Consider the following 13,078-nt stretch of genomic DNA (forward strand, 5'->3'; position numbering starts at 1 on the left):
CAACATTTAAAATGGCGGAGCAGGGACACAAGAATCTCCAGGCTTTAGAGCTAATCCAATCCATCAGGGAGCTGCAAGCTTTTTGAACTTTTAAAAGGTATAATCTTCCAAGAAAAACGTTTGTATGAGGAATGCAATATTAACTTTGCAAACAGTTACTGTCAAGGCGCTATGGAATTTGCCTTTCTCCCATCATCTTTTATAATCCCATTTCCTTCTGCTAGCAGTTCAGCTGATCTAACTACTGCCACTTCTCCAGCTCATTTCTGTAGCAAATATTGGAGTGGAATTCCTCATGTGGGGGAGGGGGGGTGGGTGCACTCTTGTGGTATCATCAGTACCAGCGGGCTATGCGCCCACCCATATTTGGCACAGCTATTCCCACTACACAGTCTGGCTCGGGATCACTAACATAGTCCAAGCAAACTTCCGGGTTCAATCTGCTCACTGCTGGGAGCTTACATAGTAGGTGGCAGTGAGAGGCAAGCAGTGATCACTGATGATTTCAGCTGCACTCACAACCTCTCCAATAATGGAGCAGCCCAGGCCTCCCTACAGCTTTTGTGCATCTGGGGCAAAGCAATCTCCACCAAGTGTAAAGGCCAGACTGAATACTGCGTGGGCAGGAGGGGGATTTCCAGCGGGTGACTGAGTGAGATTGCTAGACCCCTCTCATCAGGAGTTTTAACCCATTATTACATTGCTGAAATCTTTATTGCTGGAACCTTAATATTCACTTCATCTACATTGTGACAGCCGTGCCTTCAGCTGCCGAGGCCCTATGCTGTACAATTCCCTCCCTAAACCTCTTGGGCTCGCTACCTTTCTCTCCTGCTTTAACATACTTGTTAAAAGGCACCTCTTTGACCAAGGTTTTGGCTACCTGTCCTAAACTCTCCTTCTCTGACTTTGTGTCAAATTTTGTTTGATGCTCCTGCAAAAGCATCTGAAGGTGTTTCATTGTGTTAAAGGCACTACATAAATACAAGTTGTTGCAGTTGTAGTTAGAATTGTATAATCATTTGCCTATGTGTTTTCCCTCCCCCACAGGCTTTTATTAAGCACTAGTCAGACAATATGACTTTGCAGCACTGTGTTCTGGCTCTCCATAAATTAATTATAAGGTAATAGTTGCAATTCAATGAAAATTAAAGATATCCTGGTATCACTATGACATTTTGTAACTTAAAATCATATGCATCTTGTTTTGTATCCCTTTAATGTTTTTCTATAATTATCTGTATTTAGTGCCCCAATGGTGGAGATCTTGATTTTAACGATTCCCACCAATAAATACTGGGATTTTTGCGGGTTTTAGAAAACACCATTTCTGCCCAGTTCTGACCTGCAAAACAAATTATCCCTATGCTGGGGGATCCTGAGATGCACACGCATCATGCTAGTGATGTCATTGCATACACGGAGTAATAACATGTGCACAATATATACGATGATGTCACCAGCTCAATGTACGCATGTCCCAGGACCTGAGCTTCTCTGTCGTGTTCTGGAAATGACACAACTTGAGTTTAGTTCAAAACCTAAAACAAAAGGCTGGAGACTTTCAGCAGCTCACAGTAACTGTGGCGAGAAGACAAATCAAGCAACGTTTTGCGTGTGGATCCTCCTCCAGAACAGAAGGATATCTCCAATGAACAGCATTCATTGGTCAATGTGCTTTCAGCTGCCAAGGCCCTAAGCTCTGGAATTCTTTCCCTAAACATCTCCATCCCTCTTTAAAACACTCCTTAAAATCAACCTCTTTCACCAAGCTTTTGGTCACATGTCCTAATATCTCCTTATGTGGCTCAGCACCAAATTTTGTTTGATAACATGCCCGTGAAGTGCTTTGTGACATTTTACTACATTAAAGATGCTATAGAAATTTGTTGCAAGTTGTTGTTTTAAAACTGAACAGAACTAGGGAGAGGGGAGGGCAGGAACATATACACAGACCAGACACACAAATGAAAGGAAATCAAACAAGCTGTGAAGTGCTTAGGTGGGAAATAAGAGATGGTTAAATGGCAGAAATGAAATCGCAAGAGACAAAAAGTGGCATAATGAGATAAATCAAAGAAAGAAGTACAATGGGAAGCATGAAATATTACAGATTCTATTGACCAGGAGTCTGGTGTAACATCGAAGAAGGTCAACCATCAAGAGTGAAGACCGTCCTGCCGGCACAGTGTTCTGAAAGGGACTTCAACCACTCTTCCCCCATTCCTGAAACGCTGGTACGCCCATCCTTAGGTAAGCTTACTCGGTCATTGTTGCTCATGGGCCATTTAAGAAGCTCCGTTACTTATGCTGGGGGAAAGCAGATAATACCAGAAGCAACATTTGCCAGTGTTAACTGAAGATCACCACCAGCTGAAGTATGGCCCATTGAATGAAAATGTCGATCTGGGTCCTTTTCACTTTCAGTAAACACATAAAGGAATTATTCCTATTTTTGGAGAGGGAAAGTTAATTTTCCCAGTAGTCAGTGCTCTGCATTAAGGTCACTGCTGCAAGGTGAAGAATAAGTTGACTTCCTTTTTATTGCATTATAATTCCAGAATGTTAGTGGTGTTTTTCCTGCAATTCTGAAACAGTGGCCTCGCATTTGACATGAGAAAAGAAGTAGTTATGATGGGAGTGCAGTGGGATGTGAGCTTGTCAGGACTTAAACTGCAACTGTACCTAATATTCCAAGAGTTTTGTAATTGGGAGGGGCACAAAAGTAGTATACAAAAGTACAATTATTAGTGATGTTTTTAAAATTATTTGTGGGGGAAATGAGCTCTATTGCTGCAAAATAATTTTCTAGGGGAGTCTGGAAGCATCCCATTCCCATAAATTTTGATTTTTAGCATTTGTTGCTGTGTTTTCCAGCATTTTGAAGTGTACTGTGATTCAGCGTTGGAAGGTAAAAATAAATTATTCTGGCATCAAAGCAAAATACTATGGATGCTGGAAATCTGAAATGCAAACAGAAAATGCTGGAAATACTCAGCAGGTCTGGCAGCGCCTGTGGAGAGAGAAATAGAGTTAATATTTCAGGTTGATGACTATTCATCAGAAATAGAAAAAGTTAGAGATCTAACAAGTTTTAAATGGGTTCCGAAGAAGGGAAAGGGAAGGGGAGGAAAGAACAAAAGGGGAGGTCTGTGATAGGGTGGAAGGCAGTAGAGATTGAATGAAAAAAGGGATAATGGTGCAACGCAAAAGGAGATGGTAATGGGGCAAGTAAAACAAAAACAGAAGATGTGTTTAGAGGAGGTGTAAATGGCAATAGCAGAACTATTAACAACAGCTGCTGTCTGAAAAAATGCAAACAGTAGTTATGACCTTAAATTGTTGATCTCAATATTGAGTCCGGAAGGCTGTAAAGTGCTCAATCGAAAAATAAGTGGCTGTTCATTGGGCTTCCTTTCAGCTTCATTAGAACAATGTAGGAGGCCGAGGTCAGAGCGGAAATGGGGCAGAGAGTTAAAATGACAGACGAATGCAAACTCAGGGTCATACTTGTGGACTGAATGGAGGTGTTCCGCAAAGCATTCACTGAATCAATGTTTGGTCTCCTTAGTGCAGAGCAGACCAAGATGTTGCTTTGGAACAGTTGTTTCAGAATGCTGTGAGGAGAGGGGAAGATATGTTTGGTGGTGGCATTCCATTGGAGGTGGTAGAAATGGTGAAGGATGATCCGTTGAAGGCAGGTGGGGTGGAAGTTGAGGATAAGGGGAACCCCATCATACTTCTGAGTCGTAGAGTCATTTACAGCACAGAAGTAGGCCATTCGGCCCATCAAGTCCATGCTGCCTCTCCATGGAGTTATGCACTCATTCCCACTCCCCGGCTCGATCCCCGTAGTCCTACAAGTTTACTTCTCTCAGGTGACCATCCAACTTCCTCTTGAGGTCATTGATCATCTCCACTTCCACCACCCTTCTGGGCAGCGAGTTCCAGGTCATTGCCACCCACTGTGTAAAAAAGTCCTTCCTCATATTCCCCCTGCATCTTTTGCCCAAAACTGTGTCCCCTAGTCCGAGCACTATTTGTTAATGGGATCAGTTTTTCCTTGTCTAACTTATCTAAGCCTGTCATAATCTTATACACTTCTATTAAATCCTTGCTCAATCTCCTTTGTTCTAAGGAGGCAATGAGTTACAATTGACTCTGATTTTTGCATCATCGGAGGGTAGCACTGTGGGTCTAGCACTGCCGGTCTACTCAAATGCAGGTGCCAAAATAGAATGAGATAGACATTTTACAGGTACTTCTAAAATTGCGCCAAAGTTACACAATACTCACCAGGATTATTTGGATGAGATGCACAAGACCAAACGAGGATGAGTATGAGTTCTCTGCTGATCCCTTCTCACTGTAAGAAAACACCCTTATACCAGTGTATGAACATAAAAGGTTACTGCATACGATAAAAGTTCATGGTGTTTGGGGTAATATATTACCATGAATAGAGGATTGGCTAACTGACAGAAAACAGAAAGTCGGGATAAATGGGTCATTTTCAGGTTGGCAAACTGTAACTAGGGATCAGTTCTGGAGCCTCAACTGTTTATAATCTATATTAATGACTTGGATGAAGGGACTGAATGTATTGAAGTCAAATTTGATGACAATACCAAGAGGTGTGGGAAAGTACGTTGTGAGGAGGATACCGAGGGCAGGATTTTCCCGTGGGCTTCGGGACCCTGATGTTAGGATCAAGTGGGGGTCCCGAATCTGCACGCCGTGAGTCAGACTGGCAGAGCTATTTTGCTGGAGGCAGCTTCTTAATTGGCCGCCTCCATGCTCGCCATCATATTAAGGACAGGGGGAAGGCTTCCGATACTGTCAGCAGCCATCAGAGGAGCTGACAGCTCTCGAAACTTGGCAGCCTCATGGGGAGAAGTGGGTGCTGCTGAGGAAGATAGGAAAACTCGAGGGCACCTCAAAATGGAGGCACCCTTGGAGGTGTAAAAATAAGGCGCCAGGCCCCTTTGATTGGTGGGAAAACCCCTCCGGCTGGATTGTTGGGATCACAGGGTTGGACTTAGATGCCTGTGAGCTCTCTTTGTGGGATGGAGGCTCTAGCTGCTATGGCCTCCCCGGACTGCCGCAGGCAGGCCATCTCCACTGAGCTGGTGGCCACCTCATATGGCGGGGTCCATTCTGCCAGCGGCAAAATGCTGCAAGGCCAGAAAATCCCCCGAATTAGGGCCTTAACTATATTAATTGGTTAATTGGCTGCCCGCCTCTGTGGTGCAAGCAGACAGTCCGCATTTCTGCCAGCCCTGGGAAACTTACCCAGCAGCGGGAATGTGTCAGCGAGCCATCTCGATGCATCTCCCCTCTATTTTCCTGTTCCTCCCACCACCCCTCTCCCCCCCAACACCTCCAAGCCTGCCACAATGGGGCCAGGAAAATACTGCCCAAAGAGTTTGCAAAGGGATATAGATAGGTTAAGTGAGTGGGCAAAAATTTGGTAGATGGAGTATAATGTGTGAAAATGTGAGGTTATCAACTGTGGTAGGAAGAATAGAGAGGCAAAATGTTATTTAAATGAAGAGAGGCTGCAGAATGCTGCAGTGCAGAGGGATCTGGGTCTCCTCGTACATGAAATACAAAAGGTTATCAGGCATGTGCAGCAAGTAATTCGGAAGGCAAGTGGAAATGAAATGGCCTTTATTGCAAGGGGGATGGAGTATAGAAGTAAGTAAGTCTTGCTGGAACTGTACAGGGTGTTGGTGAGACCATACTTAGAGTACTGCAAACACTTTTGGTCTCCTTATCTAAGGAAGGATATACTTGCATTGGAGGCAGTGCAAAGAAGGTTCACTAGGTTGATTCCTGGGATGAAGGGGCTGTCTTATGAGGAAAGATTGAGCAGGTTGGGTCTATACTCATTGGAGTTCAGATGAATGAGATGTGATCTCATTGAAACATATAAGATTCTGAGGGGGCTTGACAGGATAGATGCTGAAAGGATGTTGGGGAATCTAGAATTAGGAGGCATATTTTCAGAATAATGGGCCACCCATTTAAGACTGAGATGAGGAGGAATTCTCTACCCCAGAGAGTTGTGGAGGCTGAGTCATTGAATATATTCAAGGCTGAGACAGACAGATTCTTGAATTTTAGGGGAGTTGTGGGTTATGGGGAACAGGCAGGAAAGTAGAGTTGATCAGTTGGAGATGAGTGGCCAAGATCAGATCTGCCATGATCTTATTGAATGGAGGAGCAGGCTCGAGGGGCCGACTGGCCTACTTCTATTTCTTATGTTGCTATATAACACAAATAACTCGCCAGCATCACCTGTTGCTATCACTGCAGTGTCATTTGGCTGACGTTTTCAGATTATCACAAGAAAGCAAATGCACTTTATGTCAACACAGATCCAATTTGAACATAAAATGCTTGTGTTGAAGTCTATTTCCTGTTCTTGATTTCACCTTGGTCCTATGATTTTATCTGCATTATACTTAAGACTTTGAATGCACCAATGAGAGAATATGGAAAAACAATATAAGCTAAGTGCGTCCCATTTTTGGCTTGGAAAAAATTCTTGGAGCAATTCATATCAGCCAAAATACAGCCTTATAATTGAGGATGCTATTTTAGCAGAAAAAATTCAAGTGCAGGAGTACACCTGTATATGTCGCTTAACAGAAATACTCAGCTCTTTGAGCTCTAGCTCACTTTGCTACCTGGTTGTTGAGTAAAAAGACAGAAAAGGAGATGTTTAAATCATCCATTTTTCAGCAGGGTGTAAACTACAGACATCAACAAGTTCTTCACATCTAATTTCTCAAGATGTGCAAAAAAGGCGGATGGTTCAGAAAACCTCTTGCTTCTTTGTAGTAGAAAGATTGGCAGGACGTACTGCGTCCAGGAAAATCTCTCCACAGCTGCTTGGCTGAAGCTGGAAAACAAAAGCTCAACTTCACAAAAACCTTTGTGCAAAAATAAAGTCTTCTTTACAGCTGTGTGAAAAGGCAGCAGCTGGTGTACAATACCCCTCCATCAGCTTACGTTGGAGAGATTCTACCAGTCAGACTGGACTATGGGCAGATTGTTGTAAATGGAATTGAATGGTGTGTAAAACTTATTTCCCCAAAAATATACTTTATGCATGAAATTTGTAAAAATTCATGACATAACGGTTCAAATTTGACATTACATAAGTGCAATGCAGATCAGTTACGTTCAATACAGTAGATGAGGTGCCTCAGGACACTTGCCCATTGCAGGTTAGATTTACAATGCACCTTTACTTTTCATGTCAAACATTCTCTGGTGCATACAGCCCGAGGGGTTTTACACGTGTTCCAGCCCCTCGGTTCACTATGGCTGGGAGGGTCTTACCCAGTGGCCTTTCTGCCCCAAGCTTTAGTGCGTCCCTCAGCACATAGCCCTGGACCTTGGAATGTGCCAGTCTGCAACACTCGGTCATGGACAACTTTTTGCACTGGAATACCAGCAAGTTGCGGGTCGACCAATGAGCGTCTTTGAACGAATTTTTTTTCCCCAAAAATATACTTTATTCATAAAAATCTGTAAAAAAAATGCATTACAAAACAGTTCAAAACAGCACCAAGTTGACATTCCAAAAAGTGCAAAGGAAATCAGTTTTCTTCAATACAGGAATGCGTTGCCTCACAACCCTTCCATTCCATTTTACCTGCCAGGTACATTTTACAGCAGAACCATATTTGATGTATACAGCCCAAGGTGTTTCCCATGGTTCCAGCCCCGCAATTCATTATGGTGGGAGGGCCTTACACAGTGGTCTTTCCCCATTGAGCCTTTGCAGCGGCTGCCCCAAGCTTTAGTGCGTCCCTCAGCACATAGTCCTGGACCTTGGAATGTGCCAGTCTGCAACATTTGGTCATGGACAACTCTTTGTGCTGGAAGACCAGCAAGTTTCAGGCAGAATGGAGGAGATTGTGGAAGGCTGCACTGGGGCCCTTTATATTCTTGCACGTGATGTTCACAACAGGATTGTTATTAGAGGACTTAATACCATTTCATTGTTTGTCCAGTTACTAAACTCTCCGATTGAGCGTCTTTCACTGAATTGATGATCTTCCAGCAGCAGTTGATGTTTATCTCAGTGTGCATCCCTGCGAACAACCTGTAGAGCACAGACTCCTGTGTTACAGAGCTACTTGGGATGAACCTCGACAGACAAAACAGGCAGACAATATGCTACTGCCTATATTCCATTTGCTGGATAAATTGAAAATTCACCCTGTAGTGCTTTCTAGTAACTGCCCTCTTCAGTAACTGTTACCTTCTGAGGTTTTCAAAATGCACATACAAAATGCATTTCTGTTTATTGTTATAAGGTCAAGTTAGGCCAGTGTCTTAAAAGATTAAATGTCAATTTTTTATATTCTTTGAAATGAAATAGAAAATGCTGGCAGAAACTCAGCAGGTCAGAGAGCATCTGTGGAGAGAGAAACAGAGTTAATGCTTCAGGTGGTTGGCTTTTAATATTCTTTGATTAGACTTGGTGATTGGAGTCTAGTTACTATCTATTTGTGGTGGGAATGCTACTATAGAATTTTCAGTAGTTTCTATAACCTAAGTTTCACCATGAAAGCATTCATCTGGGACCTCAACCATCCAATAGAATCTTCTTGTGTAGATGCTTGACTACTTGAATTGTTGGTTGATTTATTCTGAACTGAGGTGGTTCTAAGTTTCACCGAGACTGTCTGCGTTCAGAATTAATTAAGCTGTGTTTTATCCTTGTAGTTGAGATTAAAAAAGAAAGACTGACTTGCGTTTATATAGTGATTTTCATGACCACCGGATGTCTCAAAGCACTTTACAGCAAATTAAATACTTTTGCACTGTTGTAATATAGGAAACACAGCAGCCAATTTGCACACTGCAAGCTCCCACTATTAGCAATGAGATTAATGACAAAATAATTTGTTTTTGTGGTTTTGAATGAGGGATAAATATTGTCCAACATGACAGGGAGAATGCCCTTGCTCTTCAAGATAGTGCTATGTAATCTTCTACATCTACCTGAGAGGTCAGACGTGACCTCGGTTTAACAAGTCATCTGAAAAACACCACCTCCAATAGTGCAGCACTCCCTCAGTACTGCACTTAAGTATCAGTTTCGATTGTTGTGCTCAAAACCTGGAGTGGGACTTGAACCAGAAACCTTGCGTCGAAGAGTGCTTCCAACTGAGCCATGACTGACACTCTAGCGGCTGGTACACGATGAATAGCATAGATACATTTCAGGGGAATCGAGATAAACAGATGAGGAAGGAAGGATTAGCAAGATATGCTGATCAGGTTAGATGAAGAAAGCTGGGAGGAGACTCATGTGAAGCATAAAGACCAGTTGTGCTGATTGACCTTGTTTCTGTGCATTCAATTCTATACTGAATTTCAGAAAACGAGATGGGGTGTCAGATAAGTGAGTTCCTTTAATGTACAGTTTACAACAAATTAGTGAAGAGAATAACAGCCCAAAAACTTTAATACAATGCATACAATGCCAAGCAGATGAGTCCGTTGGAACACCTGCTGCTGCTCTTGTGCATTATCCTGTTAAACATACCTAGATCTTATATTGTCAGATTTGTGCTGATCATTTTTCGTTCTTTATACCAAGAGAATAACACTCCCCCTTGCCATGCAAAATATTTCCTCTGCAAACTAACAAAATTGAAACTGCATCTCTAATTTATCTGATGGTTTTATTACCCATTGAAAATGTGCAACTCCCACAGGGGCATATTGTACTAAGAATCATTTTTCTTTGTGTTCTATTCATGTTATTTCCGTATTGCATCATGTATAGTATTAGCATACCATAATAGTATTTTATCAACTGGATTGAAATCACAATGGAAATATTACTGGAGACTAAGACAAGGTTCTTGCAAAACAATTTCATATTATCACAGTTCACATTAGCAGGGTTTATTTCCATTAGCTTTGTAGGTAGTGTTAATAGTCCTAGGTCATTGTGTTGTGTAATTTTCATGTGCAGCCCTTTTACTAATGAGCCTTATCTGTAAAATGAAAAGACAATCTCCTCAATGTATGTGGGTGGAGATTGTGATTAATGCTTTTCACACCTTTTTGTATTCAATATGAATATGGTGTTCTTAAATGTTTTGCAGACCAGACACAGATGAACAATGCAGGCCCAACCTATCCTCTGATCCCACAGATGGCCCAAACTCATTCCTATCCCACCCTGGGGCAAGGTTCACAATCGTTTGAACAGCAGGTCCCAGGCAAAGAGTTGAATAAGTATGCCTCACTAAAATTAGTGGGTAAGTATTCAAGAACAGTGTGAAGTGTATTATGAAATGTACCATTCATGCAACCTTCCATTTTCCATGCATCATGTCAAAGCTTATCTGGATTAATGAGTTTTCCAATGGATTTGCTAACAAATCTGCACCACAATACCCTCCTCATGATCTCCTCAAGACCCCTTCATCCTAATTTTCTTTAGTACTCCTGAGTGTTCTTGATAAACCCACTGCGAGTTATTCACTAATAACATGGTATGGATGGTGTAGTGTAATGTCCATTTATTGTTCATTTGAGGCCACCATACATGCGTGGTATAGTATGCTCAGAGTGCCATTAGAAGAAGTCGATAATAAAGGTTCAGTTTATAGCAGCATTCCAGAAGGTAGTGCTGTGTCTTTCTTCTAGGGATTTACAATAGCAGATCTGCAATGTGAGATGTCACAGATGGCTGGAGTAGACTCACTGCCTCCTATGGCAGGCCAGAGTTCACTGGAAAAGTTGAGGTGTCTGCAGCTAAAATGGTCACTCTCGAGCTCCAACCTACCTCACAGCCTAAAAATTGTACCAAATATAATTGTGAAACAGCAGACACCATCAACAAAAAGCCATATTTGCAAATTATCTTGGTACTTCCATGTTTACATAGGGTGTGGTAACAACTGAGAAACAGTCACACAGATTGATCAAGTTGTCTTCTACATTTAATGATCTTTTGTAACAGAATTTCTTTTGTAATGTTTACAAATTATCTGTGAGATAACCCTCCCTGTGTGCTAATACTGTAGTTGTTAGTTTATTCCAGGTCCAGTCCATCATTACCTTGGGGCATTGGGACCAGATCTGGAGCAGGAAGCACCAATTCAAAAGGGATGGGTTGCACCTCAACAGGACTGGGACCAATGTCCTTGCAGGGAGATTCATTAGTGTGGTTGGGGAGGGTTTAAACTAAAGTGGCAAGGGGGTGGGCACCAGCATATAGAAGTATAAAAGAGGAATAAGATATATAAAGTGAGATTGTTAGATAGTACTAGAGAAGGAAGAAGTACCATATTAGATAGGATTAGACTAAGAAGAATTATGGGGAATACAGAGTCAGGTTTACAATGCACATATGTAAGTGTACAAAGTGTGGTGAATAAGGTTGGTGAGCTACAAGCATAAATAGCCATGTGGGAATATGATGTAGTGGCATTAACGGAAATATGGTTTAAAATGGTGAGGACTGGGGGCTTGACATTCAAGGATACAAATTGTTCAGAAAAGATGGGGAAGGAAAAAAGGGAGGTGGGTGGCAGTTCTGATTAGGGAAGACATTGTAGTGTTGCAAAGAGATGATGTCCTTAAGGGGGCAAGGACAGAATCCATTTGGTTAGAGTTGAGAAGCAAGAAAGGTATGATCATGCTACTGGGGGTATTCTATAGGCCTCTAAATAGTGAGAGAGAGAGATAGAGGAGCAAATCTGCAGGGAAATCCCAGATGTCCAAGAAATATAAAGTGGTGATATTGGGGGACTTCAATTACACAAATATTGATTAGGATAATGTGAAAGGGTAAGGACGGGGAGGAATTTCTGAAATGTGTTCAGGAGAACTTCCTTGACCAGTATGTTCTCAGTCCAACTAAGAAGGAGGCATGAAACAAAAACAAAAAGTACTAGAAATACTCAGCAGGTCTGGCAGCATTCATGGAGAGAGAAGCAAAGTTAACGTTTCAAGTCTGTGACCTTTCATCAGAACTGGCAAAGGTTAGAAAAGAATTAGGAAGAAGGCATTGTTGGATCTGCTGCTGGGGAATGAGGTGGGCCAAGTGGACCAAGTGTCTATGGGGGAACACTTGGGTATGAGTGATCATCGTATCATAAAGTTTAGATTTGTAATGGAGAAGAACAAGGAACAATCTAAAGTAGATCTTCTAAATTGGAAGAGGGTTAACTTCAATGGGATGACATGGGATCTAGCCAGAGTAAAATGGAAACAAAGATTGACAGGAAAACTGCAACAGAGCAATGGGTGATCTTTAGGTAGATGTTTCAGGTACAGGCTATGTACATTCCAACAAGGGTGAAATGTAGGAGAACCAAAGCCAGGGCTCCTTGGAGGATGGGGGAGATGGAGAGTATGATGAAACAAAAAAGAGAGCGTATGATGCATGTCAGGTGAATTCTTCAAGCAAGAACCAGGCCAAATGTAAAAGTTGAGATGGGAAGTGAAGAGGGAAATAAGACTGGCAAAGAGAGAATATGAGAATGGAATGGCGGTTAACATAAAAGAGAACCCAAAAATCTTCCACCAGCATGTAAATAGTAAGCAGGTAGGGTGGGTCCAATTAAGGACAAAGAGGATGAGATATGCTTAGAGGCACTCGGCTTGGCTAGAATACTTAATGATACTTTGTATTGGTGTTTACTAAGGAAGAGGATGCTGACAAAATATAGGTAGAAGTGGAGATGGTAGAGGTAATGGATGGGGTGAAAATTGACAGGAAGGATGTATTGGAAAGGCTGGCTATGCTTATTTTGGTTAAGTTGCCCGGTCGGATGGCTTCCATTCCAGGTTGCTAAATGAAGTGGGGGTGGAGATAGTGGAAGGGTTTGCCAAATCTTCCAATCTTCCCTAGATACAGGGAGGTGCCAGAGGATTGGAGGGTGGTGGAAGCAGAGACAATGAATGATTTCAAAAGGAACTTGGATGGGCACTTGAGGGAAATAAACTTACAACATTATGGGGATTGAGCAGGGGAATGGGACTGACTGGATTGCTGAAATGGACTCAGTGGGTCGAATGGCCTCCTTCTGTA

General features: G+C 42.2%; 1 protein-coding gene across 1 annotated transcript in view; it reads left to right on the forward strand.

Annotated features, from left to right (window-relative positions):
* Positions 1–13,078, forward strand: part of shisa9a (shisa family member 9a) — a 298,455-nt gene that overhangs the window by 254,235 nt on the left and 31,142 nt on the right. The window contains exon 3 of the mRNA XM_068056856.1: positions 10,140–10,295. Within this exon, the coding sequence (XP_067912957.1) occupies positions 10,140–10,295 (156 nt within the window). The remainder of the gene's footprint in view (positions 1–10,139; positions 10,296–13,078) is intronic.

Source organism: Heterodontus francisci, chromosome 24 (assembly GCF_036365525.1).
Source record: "Heterodontus francisci isolate sHetFra1 chromosome 24, sHetFra1.hap1, whole genome shotgun sequence".
NCBI classification, from domain to species: Eukaryota; Metazoa; Chordata; class Chondrichthyes; order Heterodontiformes; family Heterodontidae; genus Heterodontus; species Heterodontus francisci.